At 39.2% G+C, this 20,613-nt stretch overlaps 1 protein-coding gene across 4 annotated transcripts in view; it reads right to left on the bottom strand.

Annotated features, from left to right (window-relative positions):
* CENPF (centromere protein F) overlaps window positions 1–20,613 on the bottom strand; it is a 100,679-nt gene that overhangs the window by 38,579 nt on the left and 41,487 nt on the right. For 3 of the 4 annotated variants that reach the window (XM_053909159.1, XM_019428304.2, XM_019428313.2), the window contains exons 2-9: window positions 20,203–20,405; window positions 18,970–19,166; window positions 13,927–14,048; window positions 13,395–13,486; window positions 11,268–11,559; window positions 9,937–10,139; window positions 1,249–1,374; window positions 156–284 (exon numbers count right to left, since the gene is read on the bottom strand). In XM_053909159.1, coding sequence (XP_053765134.1) covers window positions 156–284; window positions 1,249–1,374; window positions 9,937–10,139; window positions 11,268–11,559; window positions 13,395–13,486; window positions 13,927–14,048; window positions 18,970–19,166; window positions 20,203–20,364 — 1,323 coding nt within the window. In that variant the 5' untranslated portion in view covers window positions 20,365–20,405. The remainder of the gene's footprint in view (window positions 1–155; window positions 285–1,248; window positions 1,375–9,936; window positions 10,140–11,267; window positions 11,560–13,394; window positions 13,487–13,926; window positions 14,049–18,969; window positions 19,167–20,202; window positions 20,406–20,613) is intronic. The other variant, XM_019428322.2, reaches the window with a different exon arrangement.

Below are 20,613 nucleotides of genomic sequence, written 5' to 3'. Positions count from 1 at the left end.
GGAAGCGCAGACCCAGAAGGATTCAGTTTGCTCTCTTCTTTGATAAGGAAGGCAGCTTTTCTTTGCAAGCATCAGAATGTCAGCCGTGAGACAGAAAACGCTGCGAACAAGGAAAAGGGGGAACAAGTGAGGAGAGAGGTAAGCCAGCTCCCTACTTTATCCAGGTCAGCCTGCAGGATATTGTGAGTGTTCTTGGCCTGCTGTAACTCCTGTGTGAGTCTGGCTTTCATCTGCGTGCACTCCTGGTCCAGCGCTTGGCAGGCGCGCTGTTGACGGCCGAGCTCCTGAAACACCAAAGATACGCGCATCAGTCCGACGGACGCCGGTTAACGAGGAGACTCCGGGGTGAGCCGCCAACCTCCTGCAGGCCATGCCACGCTGAAAGAGCAGCGCACAACAGGGAGCCAGGCTGACCATTCACCTCATGATAAACATAACCCATCGAGTGCGGGTCCCGGTGATGGGACGCAGGCCTCGGGGTGGGGGGGGGAAGGGGAAGAAGTCCGCCAGCTGACCGCGTGGAAGCTAGCCGGCTTCCGTCCCATCCCCAATCTTACGTTCCTCATCTCTGTTTCCACAAGCCCAGGGGGCAAAAGAGAGGAAAGCTGAGCTGTCACAGTCACACCTCAGCTAGGAAATCAAAGGCGCTCAAAACTGGGGCTTAAGATCTCAAACACCACAGCATCGCTTGCAATTGAGAACGACAGCAAGGATATGCCAGCAGTGAACTCTGATAACCGCGTCAGGATACCAGATTACCATTTCCAGGCGCTCTTACTGAAAGGTTAGAGAGCCTCAGTCCATACGATACGCTCCGCCAGGCGAACTCACTTGCCCCGGCAGTAATACTTCTGGAATTTCTTTCCCCAGTACATCAGCTACCTTTCGAATATATTTGCCAACCCATAGGCTTTAGAAACAGGTGGAGAATAGGATACAACTCCCTTCACAACTGAGGGTGTTTGAAAGAGGAGAGATGGTCCTTTCCTACTTGGTATTAAATCGCAAACAAATCAGAGGACACGGATGAAAAGGAACATGCTGGTTAGCGAGTCCCTTCTCCCATCGAAAACCGAAAGATGGAAGTGTGAAAGAAAACATGGGAACCTTTTCCTCACAAAGCCGTTCCTCTCTCACGGAACACCCCAAGTGACTACAAACAGCTCCTCTTTTCAGATGATGAAACTGTGAAATGCCCAACAAGAGCCTTCCGGACAAACTCCTCGTGAATCCATTTACCTTACTTACCTCTTGAAACTCCTTTTCTTTCTCCTTGATTTTCTGTTCCAGAGAACACCTGGCACTGTCTGCATTTTGTCGCTGACAGCTCAAATCTTCAGACAATCTCCTCAGTTTTTGTTCCAACGCAGCACACTGACAACAAATAAAAATGGTCACTACACAAGGATCCGAGGCAAGAAGCAAATATTTGGAATTTTAGAAAAGTGAGTCCTGAGATCTGGTTCAAGTTCATCTTTGTGTTTTGACATTTTGTGTCATTAAAAAGTTGGGATTAAAATGATCAGCAAAGGGGTGCCTGGGTGGCTCGGTTCGTAAAGCGTCCAACTGCTGCTCAGGTCACGATCTCGTGGTTCACAGGTTCAAGTCCCATGTCAGGCTCTGTGCTGACAGCTCGGAGCCTGGAGCCTGCTTCAGATTCCGTGTCTCCCTCTCTCTCTGCCCCACCCCCACTTACACTCTGTCTTTCTTTGTCTCTCAAAAATCAATAAACGTTAAAAATATAATTTAAAAAATAATGAAATGATCAGCAATTACGAAAACCACTATATTTATGTTAGCACACATAATGTTTGTATTTGGGAAATATTAGAGAGGATGTAAAGTATTAGACCATTTAAATAAATACTCCATAATTTGAACTATGAAAGAAGAAATACGTGTGTCTGAATAAAGATTCATCTAACATTGTTGCATGGAAATGAGAGGTTCAAATGCAATGATGTTGACCTGTGTCATTTAGAAGCTGCAAAATAATCAGAGGGTACCCATCACCTTCATAGGACAGTCTGTTTCAAGCATAATAAGATTTTGTGGGAAACTTTAAATATTAAAATACTTCTTTCCACAATGCTCTCACTGTGCCATTTTAAATTCTGAAGGTTCACAGCACTCCAGAGAATATCACAACTGTTTTTAACCAAGCTGCCATAAACAACACAAAGAACAGTCTTTTTGCCTTTGTACATAGCCAACTTAGGATGGCTAAATCAAAACTTAGGATGCCCTTCTAAAATTAAACTGGAATAAAATGGTCTTAAATTATCAAGTTTTGTTCCTCTGAATCTTCCCCATGGTGTTCAAATCCTTAAAATGCCCTACAAAACAACTCCAAATTTCCAGGGAAGAATAAGAACACTTCATACGGGTGGGGGAGAACTCCCTGGTCTAAAAGAAATGTGCCAGTATTTGGCAAATATCTCTTCTAAAGTATTTTTCTGAGACTCATTACAGTCTCATCCAGAACTATTAGAAATATTTGGGGCTCCTGGGTGACTCAGTCACTTAAGCATCCGACTTCGGCTCAGGTCATGATCTCCCGAATCGTGGGTTCAAGCCCCACATCAGGCTCTGTGCTGACAGCTCAGAGCCTGGAGCCTGCTTTGGATTCTGTGTCTCCCTCTCACTCTCACCCTCCCCTCCTCTCTCAGAAATTAAAAAAAACAAAAAACAAAAAACAAAAAAAAAACTATTAGAAATATTAGAAATTTAACAGAGAAATTGGGAGGAAAAGAAAGCATGACATAATACTTTGCCAGAAGACCAGTCAGACACCAATTATTAACTAACCAAAGATGAAAGGACCAAAGCTGGTCACTAATGACTAAATGATTTTGCAACTATCAGAACTTTAAATTTTTTTTAATGTTTATTTTTGAGAGAGAGAGCACATAGGGGAGGGGCAGAGAGAGAGGGTGACCCAGAATCCGAAGCAGGCGCCAGGCTCTGAGCTGTCAGCACAGAGCCCGGATGCGGGGCTCGAACTCACGAACCTGTGAGGTCATGACCTGAGCCGAAGTTGGCGCTTAACCGGCTGAGCCACCCAGGCGCCCCTCAGCTATCAGAACTTTAAATATACCAAATTCAAAAGAAAAATACTGAACCAGTGGTACAAATTAATCCACTGCCTTAGACATTAAGACACCTTTGTCACGATCTTTACTGTTCTTGAATCTTTAAATCCCCAAGGAAAAAGATTATAGAAAGTATTTATAAAAATAATAAATAAGGGGGTGCCTGGGTGGCTTAGTCGGTAAAGCGTCTGAGCCTTAATTTCAGCTAAGGTCATGATCTCACAGTTCATGGGTTTGAGCCCCGCATTGGGCCACACAGCTGGCAGTGTGAAGCCTGCTTGGCATTCTCTCTCTTTCTGCCCTTCCCTGGCTCAAACTATCTCTGTCTCTCTCAAAACAAATAAACTTAAAAAAAAAAATGATGATGATGATAATAAATATGAACCCAACAAATATTTATTGAGAGCCTACTATATGTCAAGCACCCTGCTAGGCACTGGGGATGCAGCAGGAAACAACTCTGATAAACATCATTGCCCAAACGATGGTCCCGATGTTGGTGGTTGACAGTGGCTAGGGAAAAAAACCCATGCAAGACAGAGATGAATGAACCCCTGGTGCCCTCTGCTGGCCCTCCTTCAAACTGCAACACATCCCACTACCCTCTCAGAATCAACAACTCTTACTACAGGAGTAGGTTAAAAAAGAGCGTGTAGAAGATACTTATATCTTATTTAAAATTTTCTAATGACATTCCGATATTGATGACGCATAATCCACGTAATAGTAGCTGACCACTAGGTGTCACGAATGTTCCGTAATATTCTAAAATCGTGCCCAGGGCTGAAATCCTTGAAAATATGCAGTGTGTGACCCTGGGCACTCATTTAAGACCCCGGGGCCTCAGCTTTCATCTGTGAAATGTGAGTGCTGGACTCCAGGTTTGCTGCCAGCCTCAATATTTCTACTTGAGCTCAAACTTTGTACCCCACACAGGTTGCAAATACTTGGAAAAGAAGTGTACTAGACACAGCATAGGTTCAAAGAACATGGTATTGATTTTGATTGAATTAGCTCCATTTTACTTACTGGGTAATTCTAATGGTAGACCAGGGAAGAGCAAAAACCAAGCATAATTTGACGAGCAACACATTTGACTAGGTTATGCAATGCTAATAGGCAAGAGGGAGAAAGGTACACTGAATTTTCAGCTAGGTGGATTTGTAGCTCACTGGAAAAAAAGGAAGCCAGAAAGCATCGAATGAATGGGTCTTAAGAACCTGGAGGAAATTTTCTAATAGAAAGCCAGAGCTAAGTTCTGAGCACTGTCCTAGTCAAAAGTTTTAATTCACGATCTGGTAAGAAGAAACCCTACCAAATACGTGAGATAGAACAAAGATTCAGTGATCCTGTCATACCAAAACCAGTAAGACAAAGTATAATAGAGTAGGTATAATTCTGATATATAGGAAAGCCTGCGTTGGCAGATAGGCAACTGAAAAGAAGCTTAACTGACAAGGAACTCCATGTAATAATAATATGTTATTATAAACTCACCATGTGCCATGCACTAGGCTAAGCCTTTATAAAAATTATCTCATTCTTTTTTTAAAAATTTTTTATGTTTATTTATTTTTGAGAGTGAGAGAGGGAGAGAGAGAGAGTGAGCACGAGCAGGGGAGGGGCAGAGAGAGAGGGAGACACAGAATCTGAAGTAGGCTCCAGGCTCCAAGCTGTCAGCACAGAGCCCGACACAGGGCTTGAACCCACGAACTGGGAGATCATGATCTGAGCCTAAGTCGGAGGCTTAACTGACTGAACCACCCAGGCTCTCCTAAAAATTATCTCATTCTTTACAACAATCCTATGACACAGGCATTATTAACACCATTTTATTGATTAGACAGCGGAGGCTCAGAACTCAAAAGCAAAACAACTGGGATGTGGCAGAGTCAGGGCTCAAATCCAAGTCTTTGAGACAAAGACTATAAACTCAGATTGCACAAAGTGAATAAATATATGGGTCAAGGTAGGTCATGATCCCATTGACCCTCTACTGCATCCTCACGCACTGAATCAATATTTATCAACAGTATCTCTGCAAAGCACTGCACTAGGAGAATGTCTAAAAATGAACCTGGACTACCACTTCCAATAAGAATAGAGGTACATTTCCCTATTCCTCCCGTTGAGAACAATTCAAAACCCTGGACAAATGAAAGAAAGCTCTAAGAGGAGAGAAGATTGTGCAACTAGGGACTTTAGGACCCAAGGGAAAAACATGATGGTGCTGAAAGAAAAGAACTGTCAACCCAGAATCCGTATATCCTGAAGAAATAACTTCCAGGATGCAGTAACAAAAAGAAAAACTAGAATATGTGGCCTAAAAGCATGGTTAAAAGAAGTTCTCTAAACAAAAAGGAAATGATGAAAGAAGGAAACTTGAAAGGAATTGGGTAAGAAGGAAAAACAAGGTAAGCAACAACATTGGTATAAATAATAGGCTTTCTTTCTCTTCTCCAGTTTTCTAAGTTATGTTTGACAGTTAAAGCAAAAAATATAGCACTGTCTGATGTGGTTCTATATGTAGGTAAACACTTAGGAAAATTGTGTTATAAATGGGCAAAGGTAAAAGGATAAAAAGAGCAGTAAATTTTCTGTAATCCATTAGAGCTGCTTAAATGACAACACCAATAGGCTGATAAATTGTGTGTATATATAATGTAATATCTGGAACAGTCACTATAGCTCTACAAAGAAATACATCCAAAAGTATTAGAAATTATACAATATGTTCAAGTAACCCACAGGAAAACAGGCAAAAAGGAAACAACAAAATGAAAAAGAAATAGAAAACAAAAAATAAGATATCAGTTTTAAGCCATAATACATCAATGGTTACATTAAATGTAAATGGTTTAAATATGCTAATTAAAACACAGATGTGGGAAGAGTGGATTTAAACAAATATACCCAACTATACGCTGTCTTTGCAAAACTCACTTCAAATATAATAATAAAAAGATAGGCTGAAAGTAAAAAGAAATACATCATGCAAACATTAAAGGAAAGGCAGAGTGCTACGTTAATATCAGAAAGAGTAGACTTCAGAATAAAGAAAATTACCAGAGACAATGAGGGCTATTCTATAATGGTAAGGGTCAGTCCACAAAGACATAGCAATCCTAAATGTGCATGCGCCAAACAACAGAGCTATAAGATATGTGAAGCAAAAACTGATAGAACTGACAGGAGAAATAGATAAATCAACAATTACGGAAGACTTTCACCATCCTTCTTTCAACAATTGATAGACAGGAAACCAACAAAAATATGGAAGAATTCAACAACACCATCAACCAACAGATGATTTGGGGCTAAGGATAATTTTAGAACACTCCACCCAACAACAGAATATATGTATTTTTCCCCCAACTGCATGAAACATACACCAAAATAGACCACTGTCTTAGGCCATAAAACAAGCCTCAACAAACTTAGAACTGAAATCATAGAGTATCTTCTCTGAACACAATGGAATCAAATTAGAAATCAGTAACAAAAAGAAAAAAAATCTCTAACCACTTGGAAGCTGAACAAGGTATTTCTCAGTAATCCATGAAGCAAAGAGGAAGTGTCAAGGAAAATGTTTTAAAAATACGTTGAATTGTGGGGCGCCTTGGTGGCTCAGTCAGTTAAGCGTCTGACTTCAGCTCAGGTCAGGATCTCACGGTTCATGGGTTTGAGCTCCACATTGGGCTCTGTGCTGACAGCTCGGAGCTGGAGCCTTCTTCAGATTCTGTGTCTCCCTCTCTCTCTGCCCCTCCCCCCTCAAAAAATAAACATAAAAACACTTAAAAAATTTTTTTTAAATACAAAATAAAAATACGTTGTAATTAAATACAAATTAAAATACAATACCTCAAAATTTGTAGGACACAGTTGAGGTAGTATGGAGGGAAATTTATAGCATTAAATGCCTGCACTGGAAAAGAAAAGCCTCATATCAATAATCTAAGCTCCTTACTTCAACAACCTAGAAAAATAAGAGCAAAATAAACCTAAAGCAAGCAGAGGGAAATACCAGAGTAAAAATGAATACAGTTGAAAAAAGAAAAATAATAGAGAAAATAAATGAACCAAAGAGCTGATTCTTTGGAAAGATCAATAAAAGATCAACAAACTGACAAATTTTATTGTTGTTACTGACAGAATTGACATATCTCTAGCAAAACTGACAAAGAGAAAACAAGAGAAGACACCACTATCAGAAACAGAGAACATCAGGGGTGCCTGGGTGGCTCAGTTGGTTGAGCGTCCGACTTTGCTCAGGTTGCGATCTCACACTCGTGTGTTTGAGCCCCATAGCAGGCTCTGCGCTGATGGCTCAGAGCCTGGAGCCTACTTCAGATTCTGTCTCCCTCTCTGTCACTCCCCCACTTGCATTCTGTGTGTGTGTGTCTCTCTCTCAAAATAAATAAACATAATAATAATAAAAAAATTAAAAACAAAAAAAGAATCAGAGAATATCACCTGACCTACCAACATCAAAAGGATAAGAAAATACTACAAATAACTACATTTATAAGTTTAAAAATTTGGATAAAATGGACCATTTCCTCTAAAAACACAAACTACCCCAACTCATCAAATATGAAATAAATAATTTTAATAGCTATATAACTATTTTTAAAATTAAATTTGTAATTTTAAAACTCCTCCCCAAAAATCTCCAGGCCCAGATGGTTTCATGGAGAATTCTACCAAACATATAAAGAAAGAAATAACACCAATTCTTTCTTTTTTTTGCAAGTCATGGATATCTTAAGAGAAAGAAATAACACCGATTCTACATATCTCTTCCAAAAAATAGGAGGGAACACTTCCCAATTCATTTTATGAAGCTAGTATGATCTCTGATACAAATACCAGAGAAAGACAGAACAAAAATAGAAAACAGCTGACCAGTATCCCTCATGAATATAAATACTAAAATCCTCACAAATTATTAGCAAGTAAAATCCAGAAATGTATAAAAAGAATTATACACCACGGCTATGTAGGGTTTATTCCAAGGATACAAGGTTCGTTCAAATATTTGAAAAGTGATCAATGTAACTCGCCTTATTAACAAGCTACTATTCTATACGAGTACATGTGAATCTATAATTACCTTTAAATAATTTTGAAAGAAAGAAATAAAAAAGAAAAGAAAGAGAAAAGAAAGAGAAAAGAAAAGAAGAAAAGAAAAGAAAAGAAAAGAAAAGAAAAGAAAAGAAAAGAAAAAAGAAAAAAGAAAAGACGAATGAACCTGCCTTCAGGAGACCAACAGAAGATGTATGTCTACCTACAACAGAGGTTCTTACCTACTGCCTTAGAAATATCTAGAGAGTTTATTAAAAGTAAATTCTTTGGGCCCACATCAGACATGGGTCTAACAGGATTAATTCTGCAAGTTTCTCTGTCATTCTGACAATTAGCCAAGTGTGGGAACCCAAAGGGCTAGGACACAGGTAACGACAATAAAAGGGTGTTAAGGGGGATGCCAGGAGAAAAGATCTCACTGCATTAAAAGATGAAGGAAGTTGCATATGGGCTGAGGAACATGTCAAGAGTATTCCAAGAGGAGAGTGTGCCAGGCAGAAAGGCAAATGTGAGCAAAACGCTGGACCCAGATAAAGACTGGGCTCAGGAAGCGCCAAATAATCAGTTGGTCCTAGAAGAGAATTCATTTTTCTCTACACTTGTCACCATTCACCATATTATCTATGTGACTCTATATTTATGTTACATCCAACATTAGGATGAAGCTTCCCAAACACAGTGCTTTCTGTCTATTTTCTCACTGCTTCATCCCCAGGTCCAGAACAGTGTCTGACATACAACAAGCAGTCAACAACAAATCAAATGAATCCGTGAATGAATGAATTTAATAAATAAATAAATAAATAAATAAATAAATAAATAAATAAAACACTATTGATAGACTGGGGACAAAGCAACAACCACAACAACAAAACACCCTCAAACACACTAAGAAAGTTGGCCTTAAGTGGAACCTTGAGATTCAATGGCAGGAGTATGTATGTTGGATCCAAAAGTAGATCAATTAGGGGCACCTAGGTGGCTCAGTCAGTTAAACATCTGGCTCTTGATTTCAGCTCAGGTCATGATCTCAAGGTTGGACTCTGCACGGATGATGGGGCAGAGCCTACTTGGGATTCTCTCTCTCCCTCTCTTTCTCTGCCCCTCCCCTACTCACGTTCTCTCTCTCTCTCAAAAAAACATTTAAAAAAAAAAGTATATCAATTAAATTCTTTTTTTTTTAATTTTTTAAAAAAGTTTATTTATTTTGAGAGAAAGAGTGAGAGAGCAAGCAGAGAAGGGGCAGAGAGAGAGAGAGGGAGAGAGAGAATCCCAAGCAGGCTCCACACTGTCAGCACAGAGCCCAATGTGGTATTTGAACTCACGAACTAGAAGATCATGACCTGAGTCGAAACCAAGAGTTGGATGCTAACTGACTGAGCCACCCAGGAGGGCGCCCCAGATCAATTAAATTCTATTGTACCTCCTAAACCTCTTTAAAGCTCCATTACTTAGTTGCCTCTTGTATGTGTCAGGTGTTGTATATACATAACCGTTATTCTCCTGCACCCTCTGAGATGGAAAAGAAATCAGCAACTAGCCCAAGCCACTTTGCTGGGAAATCGTGCATCTAGACTGGACCCCACACTTACCCAGCTCTAAAAAGAACTTACTAGTTCAATTGCACCAATACTGCCTAGTATGTATTAATGAGGCTCATTACTAACATTTATTTCAGAAATTTAAGTGTATGAAAAATATTTCCGAAGAATTATATGACAAAGTGTAGGTTTTCAAGAACTCATGAAAAGTCCAGTACCTTGGTTGATGCCTGGTCGTACTGTGCTGTCATTCTCACTAGTTCATCCCTATTTTTATTCAAAACTTTCTCTTTTTCCATTAATTCCACTTTTGCTTTCTCCAGTTGGAGTTGGAGTTCTTGACATTTACTCGTGTAGCCTTTTGTTTCTTTTTCTTGTCCTTGCAGACGTAGTTCCAAATCACTAATCTTGCTCCTTAGCTCTTAAACCACAAACAAAGTCCACACTTTAATTAATATATATTTTTCACCAAAAATTTACATCTAAATTCAGACGGTGTCATTTATGTTATTACTCTGCTCTGAAACCTTTGGTGGGACAAATATCAATCGATTCACGTTACACATGGAAGCTACTTTAATTGGATTTAATTTTAATGGTTAGTCTCTATTGTCATTCGTATTCTAATATCCCATAGGAAGCAGGGGAAACAAATTTTCTGATGTTTTCAGAGAAACTTGGGAAAGAAAATGGTTTTCTAAAAATCGTGAAAAGTACCTAACTGAGGCTGCAAAAAGTGCATCCCATATAATACCCTACGTTAAAACTACCACTTGATTTTATATACTGGCAAACTAATATTTGTTTTGTGCTCATATCATCTGCAAATGAGTGCTAAGCAGTAAAAAAATCACACTCCCAAATTCTCTGGTAGCTTTACCTCCAGTGAAGATCAAGACAGTATGAACCTCCTATACTGCCAAAATTAACAATAATTTTTTTTTTCATTTTTTTCCCTACATACACACAATATTGGCTCCAAAGACACTGGCAGTGGGACAATTCTCACCAGCAAACATTGACGGTGATTTTCAATATATCATAGCACTGGAAATTATCAGAGTCTGCAGAGTAGACTCCAAAACACCACCTGGTACCCTTGGCTGTCAGCTGTAGCGTGGAGCCATGGCCAAGGTTACAGGTTTGCTCCCATATGGACTACCTGGCAGAGCAGAGCACACGCCTCACCTCTGCCCAAAGCCGGGCCGACCACAGGCTTGTTCCAGGGGCCACAAAACAAAGTCAGATGAGAAGCCTGGGGAGGGTCAACTGAAATCGACCTACTGACCCTACTTCTGGAAAGACAAAGCCACTCAGCCTACTTTTGAAGGCTTTGAGGCACCAGCTTTTTAGTACAAATAAAAGTATATTCGAAAATTGTGGTATCTTTTAACCCAAAATAGTATTTCCCATCACCAGACTGAGGTGCTTACTTCCAACGTGTCCAACGAAATACATGAGCGCTTCTTAGGACTAGAAACATCTGGAATCACCTCTGAAATGATCTTAGGAAAATTTCCTTTCAACTTAATTTAGCTGAAAAAGTTACCTTGATTCTGGGCTTTTAATTGATCCAAAAGATGAGAATTGCTAGAATTATCACAGAAACTGTTACTCGCATCTCTTTTCCCTGTTTGCAAAGTTGATCTACTTGGAGTCATCTCTTGTTCCCCAAAAAAAGGAGATGCAGAGAAATCTCTCCTAATTGGAGTTTTCAGTGCACCCGACGGAAGCCGACTAGGGGTCTTTTCTTGTTGCCATGAGAACACGGATGATGAAGTCTGATGCCGTGCAATGTCCCGGTGGTTCATTGTACTTTGAGGAATAGCCTGACTCACCTTCTGTAAAGATAGAAACTCTTTAGAGCCCTTTAGACTTCTCAATATTCAATGCTATTCATTTTCAGATAGAACATAAAGACAAAATACCAAGAAGTTAACACTTCCACTGTGTACCAACAAAGAATGTTCATCGAGTCAAGGGAACCATTAAGTGCCAATATCCAGTGAGGGAACTTTCTAATGGTTAGACTTTAGCATTAAAGGGTTAAGACACTACCATGTGAGTTCCAATCTATTAAGATGGGTTCCGTTTTTATATTTATTTTGCATCCCTCATATACTCCATTAAATACAAGTGAGTATTCACTACCATTTGAATTCTGAAATTTGGTTTTCCTATGCCTGTCCTTGGTCGCTTCCCCCTGTAGCTTTGCACAAAGAGAATCAAAATTAAATATTAATCTAAAGAACTCTTTCAAGAATCTCACTTTCTACCATACCACTCCAAAAAAATGACATATCAGGTGTTTTATATCATATATTACACATTTGTGGATTTGCTACTGCTTTGAATTTTTTTTAATTCAAGAATACAGTGTTTTATTAGTTTCAGGTGTACAATGATTCAACGATTCTATATATTCCTTAGTGTTCCTCAAACAAATGTACTCTTAATTCCCTTTATCTACTTCTTTTGTTCTTCTCTCTGCCTCTGTTCTGACAAATATCAAGACATGGCCATAGATGCTGCATTAAATTCTTTATAACAAAAGCTTTTCTTGCCACAGGGAGAGGTTTCCTGTTTGTAGAGACTCGAATTCTTCCATCAAAAAAACTCTGGGCATCAATGTCAGAAGAATGGGTACCAATGACTGGACTGGACCGGATAACAAAGCGCATGATATTTCTAAGACAAACCAGAAAATTACTGTTGAATTTTTATTCATCTTGAGAAGCAATACCTTTGCTATATATCAGAATCCTAATGACCTCCAAAAAAGGCTTAGAGGCAGGAAAATAATTAAAATTGTTAAAGCTCTAACAGGTACCTTTTGGCCCTCAACATTTAAGGTATCTACTTATAAATTCACCCTTAAACTCTTTGCTGAATTGTCCCATCTCACGGAGTTCTTATGTGTAGCAGAAACATAAGTTTGCAACATGAGGTGCAAAACTGGAATTTTGTTGTTGTTGTTGTTTTTCTTTTTTTCTTTTTTTTAGCAAATAACATCACACAAACAGAGACAGTAAAGTTAGTTCTACAGATACCAGGTATTTTGGGGGTCAGTCCCTAAGCTAAAAGCAGGGGTTTCTATTACCTGTATTTTGTTTCTCTTGTTGACATTAAATCTCTTTGCCCACCTGTTTATTTACCCAAATGGAATTTAATACCCTGGTCAGCAACTTATTTAACAGGAATGGGGAGATTACCTTAATAACATTCTCCTCGAAATAAACACTTCATAAATAATGGCCTTCAAACCCCATGTCCCCTGTGGCAATCCCCACATTCCGTAAGGAATGAATTTGAAGCAATGGCCTCCAGGTGATAAAGCCAGACAGTGAGCGTCTGGAATGACTCTGCTCCTACCCGCTCCTTACCATTAGATCTTAACAGGGAAATAATTATATGGTTACAGTTTCTATAGAATTTGATGAACGTCTGATGTCTAGGGATAAACTGATCTCCCCACTCTATTTTTTCACTGCTACTTGTTTTTAAAACCGAACAGTGATTACAACTAACGTAATGAGCCAGTACTTTATCTTATCAGTGTAAGAAAAATGTGTCGGGCTCTACGTACACCAGATTTTTCTCTAACCTCGTATTTCTGTATGTCAAAGTACTATTTCTTCAACCACGTACTCTATCGTGAGGCCCATAATTAACTTACCTTAGCCTGCAAGGCTTTAACCTCTGCCTCTAATCTTTTTCGTTCTTCAACTTCTTTATTATATTTTTCTTTTAGATCTTCGTATTTGGAGCCTAAACAAAGACAATGAGAAATAGTTTGACTTCGGCCACTGATTTCATAAAGGAATTCACAGATGAACGATCATCACAATAGTCTAGAAGTGAATATCTTGCTTGGTACACGAAGTAAACAGAACATTTGGGTTTGGACAACAGACGCTGATCAAATTACTCAAGTATCAAATTATAGAGACATAGGTGCTTTGAATATTCTCAACCTGAATTACTTTTAAAACACACTGCAGGATAATAAAATGAAAAGTTTGAAGGCTTACCTGGTGGCTCAATATGGCTCAACAGATACACAAATGGATATATTGCCCATGCAATGCCCAAATTAAAAAGTTTTTTTTTTAATGCTCATATTAAAGTTGAATTCAAAGATGAATTAATTGATTTCTTTGACCAAATTAAAATCCCAATAAAAGAGCTATGAAGGAAAAAATCCTTACCACTGTAATGTTGACTTGGTGTTAGTGGAGTTGCAAAAATTTTTTGTGGTGTAGTGCATGGATGCAGAGAGGCATCTGCAGACTGTGCGGCTTGGTGGCTTCTTTCAAGTTCAGATTTACACCTGTTCGAAAAGGACCCAAGAGCATGCCACATCAGAGCAAATGCTACAGAATGCCAGCACTATGCTCCCAGAGAGTAATAAACTTACAAAAAACCCATCCCTCTAAGAATTCTTCAGCACTTCATGTACCCAACAGACATTTAATAAGAACTAACTCATGTGACAGACTCAGCCCCCCATCATCAAAGGCACTCAGTGTGGTCAGGGAAACAGAAATATGAACCAAGAATTACAGTGGTATAAAGGCTATAATGAAGATCTGTAAAAACCACTATGGTAACAGAGTTGGGAGGCTGGGGATATATTCTGAGCAAATTTTGTATTCTAAGCCAAAGAAAGACATAGGAATATTAAAACAAACAAACCAACCCCCAAAACACCCCAGAACTTCAGAAACATCGAAAGAAACTGGTGTCGCCGAAGCATGAGCTCAAATCATGAAACCGAATGACGTCACTTGTGATGTGAAATCATTACAAAAACCTTACACATACCTGCCATGAATTTTATGACACTTTAAAAACATAGACACAAAAATCCAGTTAACGTAGTGCATCTAGAGAAGACAGGGCTGGAAACCGTCACAAAGAAATAGGAAGCTATACACTGTATAGGTTCTGAACACCTTTCAGATCAGACAGCCTAAGGGAATAGAAGACTCAAATCTTGCAAATCTGTAACATTTGTGATTTCAGCTCAACACAAGAAATGAAATGAACACGTATAGAATAGCTAGTATAGAGTGGCTATTGACGTGCACGCGACAGTCTCTTGTGGACTGTTGGCTACATATAAGGTGTGAAGAAAGCAGTAAAGAAAGTGCCCCAGTGCCCTGGCTCCACCCAGTTCCCAACTCAATCTGAGAAGGAAGAAACAATGTCTGGACTGAAAAGGACTACTCAGCAAATCAAATCATCACATTTGAGCTTATGGTAGGTAACAGCACCATCCAGTAGAAAAGGTTCTACTAACATGAAAAGAGCAATAAGAAAAAATGAATTTAGTCTTAGTTTTATATTTAACTCAGTATTTTCAACATACTATCACTTCAACTTGTAGTCAATACTAATTATTGACTAATACAAAATACTATTATTTTACATTTCCTTGAACCAAACCTTCAGAATTTGGTGTGCATTGTATACTTATAGCACTACTCAATTTGTAACAGTCACATTTCAAGTGCTTAATAGCCACCTGTAGCTAGCCACTACCACAAGGAATAGTCCAGATCTATAGACTACCAAAGGTGTAACAAGTTTGGCAATTCTAGAGATGAATTTAAGAAAAAAAATTTTTTAGTTTATTTTTTTGAGAAAGAGAGAGAGAGAGAGAGAGGGAATCCCAAACTAGCTCTACACCATCAGTGCAGAGCCTGATGTGGGCCTTGAACCCACAAACAGTAAGATCATGACCCAAGCTTAAATCAAGAGTTGACACGTAACTGACTGAGCCACCCAGGCACCCCAGAGATGCATTTTAAAGAATCTTGTAAAATCGGGTGTTTCTTTCCCCCTCAAATTCACGTTTCATCCCCCTTTCCCTATGTTCATTTTTTAAAAGAGTATATTTATTATAAATAGTAAATAAAAGTATGCCCTTCTACTATTTCTATAAACCTTTACTCCTATTTCCTATGGAAAAAAAAAACAAAACACAAATTGCCGCCAAAAAAAAAGCACAAAATTAAACGATTTTCTGTATGAGATCATCAATACTCAACAGTTTTTGACCAACATTTCAAATGGTTCAAACCTAACGCGTTTGACACCTTCCTGAAACCTAATCAGTGGCCACTGATGGAAAAAATAAGTTTCTGTCCTGTACTTGAAGGTTACCAATGAGAATTTGAAAATACATTCAAGAGTTTTTGTAGTTTATAGTTGTCACATTATAGACAATTGTACTCTTCATAGTTTTCATAGTCTCAAGGTTAGTTTATAAACATTTATAAACATCTATACCTATGTCATAGATAATAAGAATACTTTTTTTTAAAGTTTATTTATTTTGAGACAGAGACAGAGACAGAGAGAGAGAGAGAGAGAGGCCGAGGAGGGGCAGAGAGAGGAGAGAGAGAATCCCAAGCAGGCTCTGAGCTGTCAGCACAGAGCTCAATGCGGGGCACAAACTCATGAACTGCTAGATCATGACCTGAGCTGAAATCAAGAGTCAAGACACTCAATCCACTGAGCCACCCAGGCATCCCATAATAAGAATACTCTTAAACTAAATGTGCTGTCCTAATCCCACAATGGTGACAATGGCGACTGTGACAACTAATGATAATGTTGACATTTACCAGGGTGCTAGGTGTCACGCACAACTCTGAGCACTTTATATCTGCAAGTACCGCTATCAAATGTCACTTTGCAATAAAATAGAGAAATGTATACAAAAGTATGTTTATCTAAAATATTAGAAATATAAACATTTCTGTCTAAATTATGAAAACCAGTATTTCTAAAACCAGCAGCCAAAACGTGCTTTCAAAGAAAACTATTCTGGCCTTCTGAACTCAACTTCCGACTTCTCTAGCACCTGTTTTTCAAAAGCAACTGCCTATCTTTCATTCATTTATTCATTTGACAAATATTTGAGGGCCTACCACTGCCAGGTGCATGGGGCACAGTGATAAGATCGACAAGGTCCCTGTTCTCATGGAGGTTGGTACAGCAGACAACAAACAAGAAAACAAAAAACCCAGTGAAATAGAAACGACTTATCATTCTAACATGCAACTTCTAGGTATGGATAGGAAACAAAATCATAAAAAGATTTCTGTGCACCTAAGTTCTCTTCACAGGAAGACAAATCAGAGTCATTGCAAAATGTTTGAACTTTCAAAAATATGTTTGAGAGGTAGGTAGGATTAAGATTATTGCAGTTATGTTAGGAAAAAAAAATTCCTCGGTGTCAAGATATTTATTAATTACAAAGGGGAAAACAGTAACTTCCCAGTTACTATTCTGGGTTCCCAGAAACCCAGACAACACCTTAGCCAGGTAATCAGAGTAAAAGTCATGTTAAATCATGTTACCCTGATAGTATACGCTGAAACAGACACATCATCACTTCTGTGGTATTCTCACCCAAAATTCATAACCTCAGTCGGACCCAGTGGTTCTCAATCCAGGATGATTTTGTCCTCCCAAAAGACATTTAGCAATGCCTAACGACATTTCTGATTGTCAAAACTTGCAGATGGGATAGTTGCTACCGGAATCTAGTAGGTAGAGGCCAGGGATGCTATTAAGGACACTACAGTGCCCAGGACAGCCTTCCACATCTAGTCCAAAAGAACCATCTAGCCCAAAATATGAACCATGCCACTGCTGAAAACCCTGATCTAATCAGTGAGAAGAACAACAGAGAGACCCAAATTGAGGACTATTCTACAGAAGAGCTGACGAGTTAACCTGTCAACAGTTGCAAGGACACAAAAGGCAAGAAACTGTCACAGCTTAGAAAGAGACTCAGACAACATCAACTAAATGTAATGTGGGATCCTGGATCAGATCCTGGAACGGAGAAAGGACATTACCGGAAAAACTAGTGAAATGCTAATAAGGCCTATAGTTTAGTTAATAGCATTGAACCAATGTTGATTTCTGGTTCAGTCATTATGCTTTGGTTATATTGGATGTTAACTACTGTTTCTGTAAACCTAAAGTTATTTCAAGAGCACCTGGTGGCTTAGTCAGTTGAGCTCTTGATCTTGGCTCAGGTCACGATCTCATGGTTCCTGGGACTGAGCCCCATGTAGGCTCTGCGCTGACAGTGTGGAGCCTGCTTGGGATTCTTGGTTTCCCTCTCTCTCTGCCCCTCCCCCGCGGGCACACTGTCTCGGGCTCTCTCTCTCAAAAATACATAAATAAACGTAAAAAAAAAAAAGTTATTTCAAATAAAAAAACATTTTAAAAAAAAATTCTGGGTGTGTATTAGCAGAATCAACAATGGGGCAATCTACTAAAGTCCATTTTGCTTCCAGTCTGTATTACTCCTTGCTATTTTGACCAAATTCCACTATTAAAACAAAAAGGTATCATTTATAAGCTAGCATTTAGGTCCCACTAGATTTATTTTGACTGACGTCTCAAGTTGTTTGAGGATTTCTTTTTAGTGGTAAAGAAGTCAAAAGCACCATTTTTTATTGCTTAAATATGGCACTGAAACTGGCAAATCGGTTATGTAACGCTTCAGATGGAAGATGGGGATCTCAGGAGGAAGCTCTTCTTGAGTTTGCTCCCTTCCCTCTCCAGCCTAGATTCCGTGGCACAGGATTTTAACCACTCTCTTCGCAGCAGCCTCAATTATCCATTGTCTCCTATCCCATGACCCTGGCTGAAAACAACCCTAAGTCAAACCTCCCATTCGCATTCTTAGCATTTACATCGCAGATGCTGACGGGGAAATAAAAAGTGTACAACTCTATAGATGGGCCCCACTGTCAACTCCTAGACTCCAATCTCAGCTAGACCCTGAGTGTTCCCAGGTCCTTCTAAAACCCCCTACTTCTCTCTCTTATTCTCGCAACAGCTTTTCTACGCAGAGGAAACAGAAGCCATCACTATTAGCCATGCTTTCACTCCCCTCCGCCTTTTCAGTACTCACTGTTGAGAGATTTGGCGTTATTTATTATACCACCCAGTAACAAACACAGTGTCCTGCACATGAGACAGCTTAATAAACATATCCTGAACAAAGAAATGAATAAGCAAAAAGCCATTTAACGAATTTATATAGTACTAAGCCATGTGACGATAGGAATTACAGAAGAATTACTTTTCCTCAAATCATTGTTTATTCCACTGGGGGAAAAAACTGCAATTCATAATTATATCATTAAAGGAAAAGATAAAAATGCATCTGACGAACACATATAAATGACATCCATAAAAACACCATTCAAAAAAATTACCTTTTCAGTTCCTGTTCCAGTTTTTCTATTTGTTTTTTGCTGGAGTTCAGTTGTCCTTCTTGGAAATTCACTTGTGACTCCTTGACTTGAAGTTCATGAGAAATTTTCTGCTTGGTCTTCTCCAGATTCTCACATACTTCCATCAAGCTCTGGTTCTCCCTTTTTAGGTTTGCACCCTCAGTTTTTTCATGCTCAACCTAATGGAGATTGTGCAGAAAGAAACGGGTCTCTTACTTTGTGATTCTACCAAGCATTATTTGTAAATCTGAGCTCAACACTGACAACTAATGTTTCTCAGATGTGGTTGCTACAATGCACATGTCAGTGCTTCACGAAGAACACAGAAATTTTAAATGACCCCACTTGGTAGCCTATAGACATTAAAGTTCTACAAAGTCATGGATTACATTATCTTTGGTCAGGGCTACACACGTACCTTTCCTAGAAAGGGAGACTTTAATGTCCTTTCAAGATAACAAAATCAAAAATAAACCCTATAAACCTCCCTTAGCAATTCATTTCAAAGTCTGGCTGCTAAACTCACTTATTGTAAAAATTCTCCCACTAGTGAAGACGTTTTAGAAGCAGTGACTATACCACTACCTTGTTGGCTCATGCAGAGGTAAGGAAGAAGCACTGTTTAAATTTTCATTTTCTATTTTGTTTTAAGTTTATTTATTTATTTTGAGAGAAAGAGAGCACGAGGGAAGGGCAGAGAGAGAGGGAGAGAGAAAATCCCAAGCAGGCTCCGAGCTCCTACGTGGGGCTCAATCCCATGAACCATGAGATCACAACCTGAGCGGAAATGCTTAACCGACTGAGCCACCCAGGCACCTCTAAGTTTTCATTTTCTAGCCCAGAAGAGAAGAGGACTGGGAATACCAAGTGAAAAGCCCACTATCAGAAAGTGATATCCATTTGGACTGCAAAGGGCTCTAATACTAGCCCCTAAATTCGGAGCTGGAGAATTCTGGCCATGTGGGTACAGAGTACAAAAGTAATTTCCAATGTGTGGTCCCAAACGGAGTTAAAATGGAACTCAGCAGCTCTGAATCTTAGCAGGTAAGCAGAAATGAGGACAGAGGATGAAGAAAATGAGGCAATTAAAATACAAATGACTGAAAAAAGGAGAGGGGCGGAATACAACCTGAAGACAGCATGATCTTTTTTCTCGAAATTTCAGACCAAGCTCAAATAAGTGACAAGGTTTAAATACCAGCGTTTCACTGATACCTTCTGTTTCTGCTTCTGCAGCGCAGCCTCCAGAGTCTCAAGCTGAAACTGCCGTTGCTGCCTTTCCTTCTTCAATTTGTCCAGCTGTCCTTCCAGCTCTTGAATTTTCTGGAGCGCTCTTGTAGGCAGGCCCTCTTTCCATTCTTCCAAAGCCCAGCTCATTTTGCTCTCCTTTCTTTACTATTCACGCATTTATAAGTAAACTGAAAAGAGTAAGCAGACTGTTGGGCTTAATACAGTAAAAGGAAACTTACAAGTCTCAGAGACTAGGGAGTCTCTAAGGAGTTTCAAAACTTCGCATTTCAAAAGATAAGGAAGTATAACATCTATCTTCTCCATCCCCTGAAAGGTGACCACCAATAACTCTGATGGTGAAGTACAGAAGATGCTTGTTCGGTTTCCCTGGCTTTG

The sequence above is a fragment of the Panthera pardus genome, unplaced genomic scaffold, assembly GCF_024362965.1.
Source record: "Panthera pardus isolate Hobbes unplaced genomic scaffold, ASM2436296v1 HiC_scaffold_21, whole genome shotgun sequence".
NCBI lineage: Eukaryota > Metazoa > Chordata > Mammalia > Carnivora > Felidae > Panthera > Panthera pardus.
This window is presented reverse-complemented; position numbering and strand designations above follow the sequence as displayed.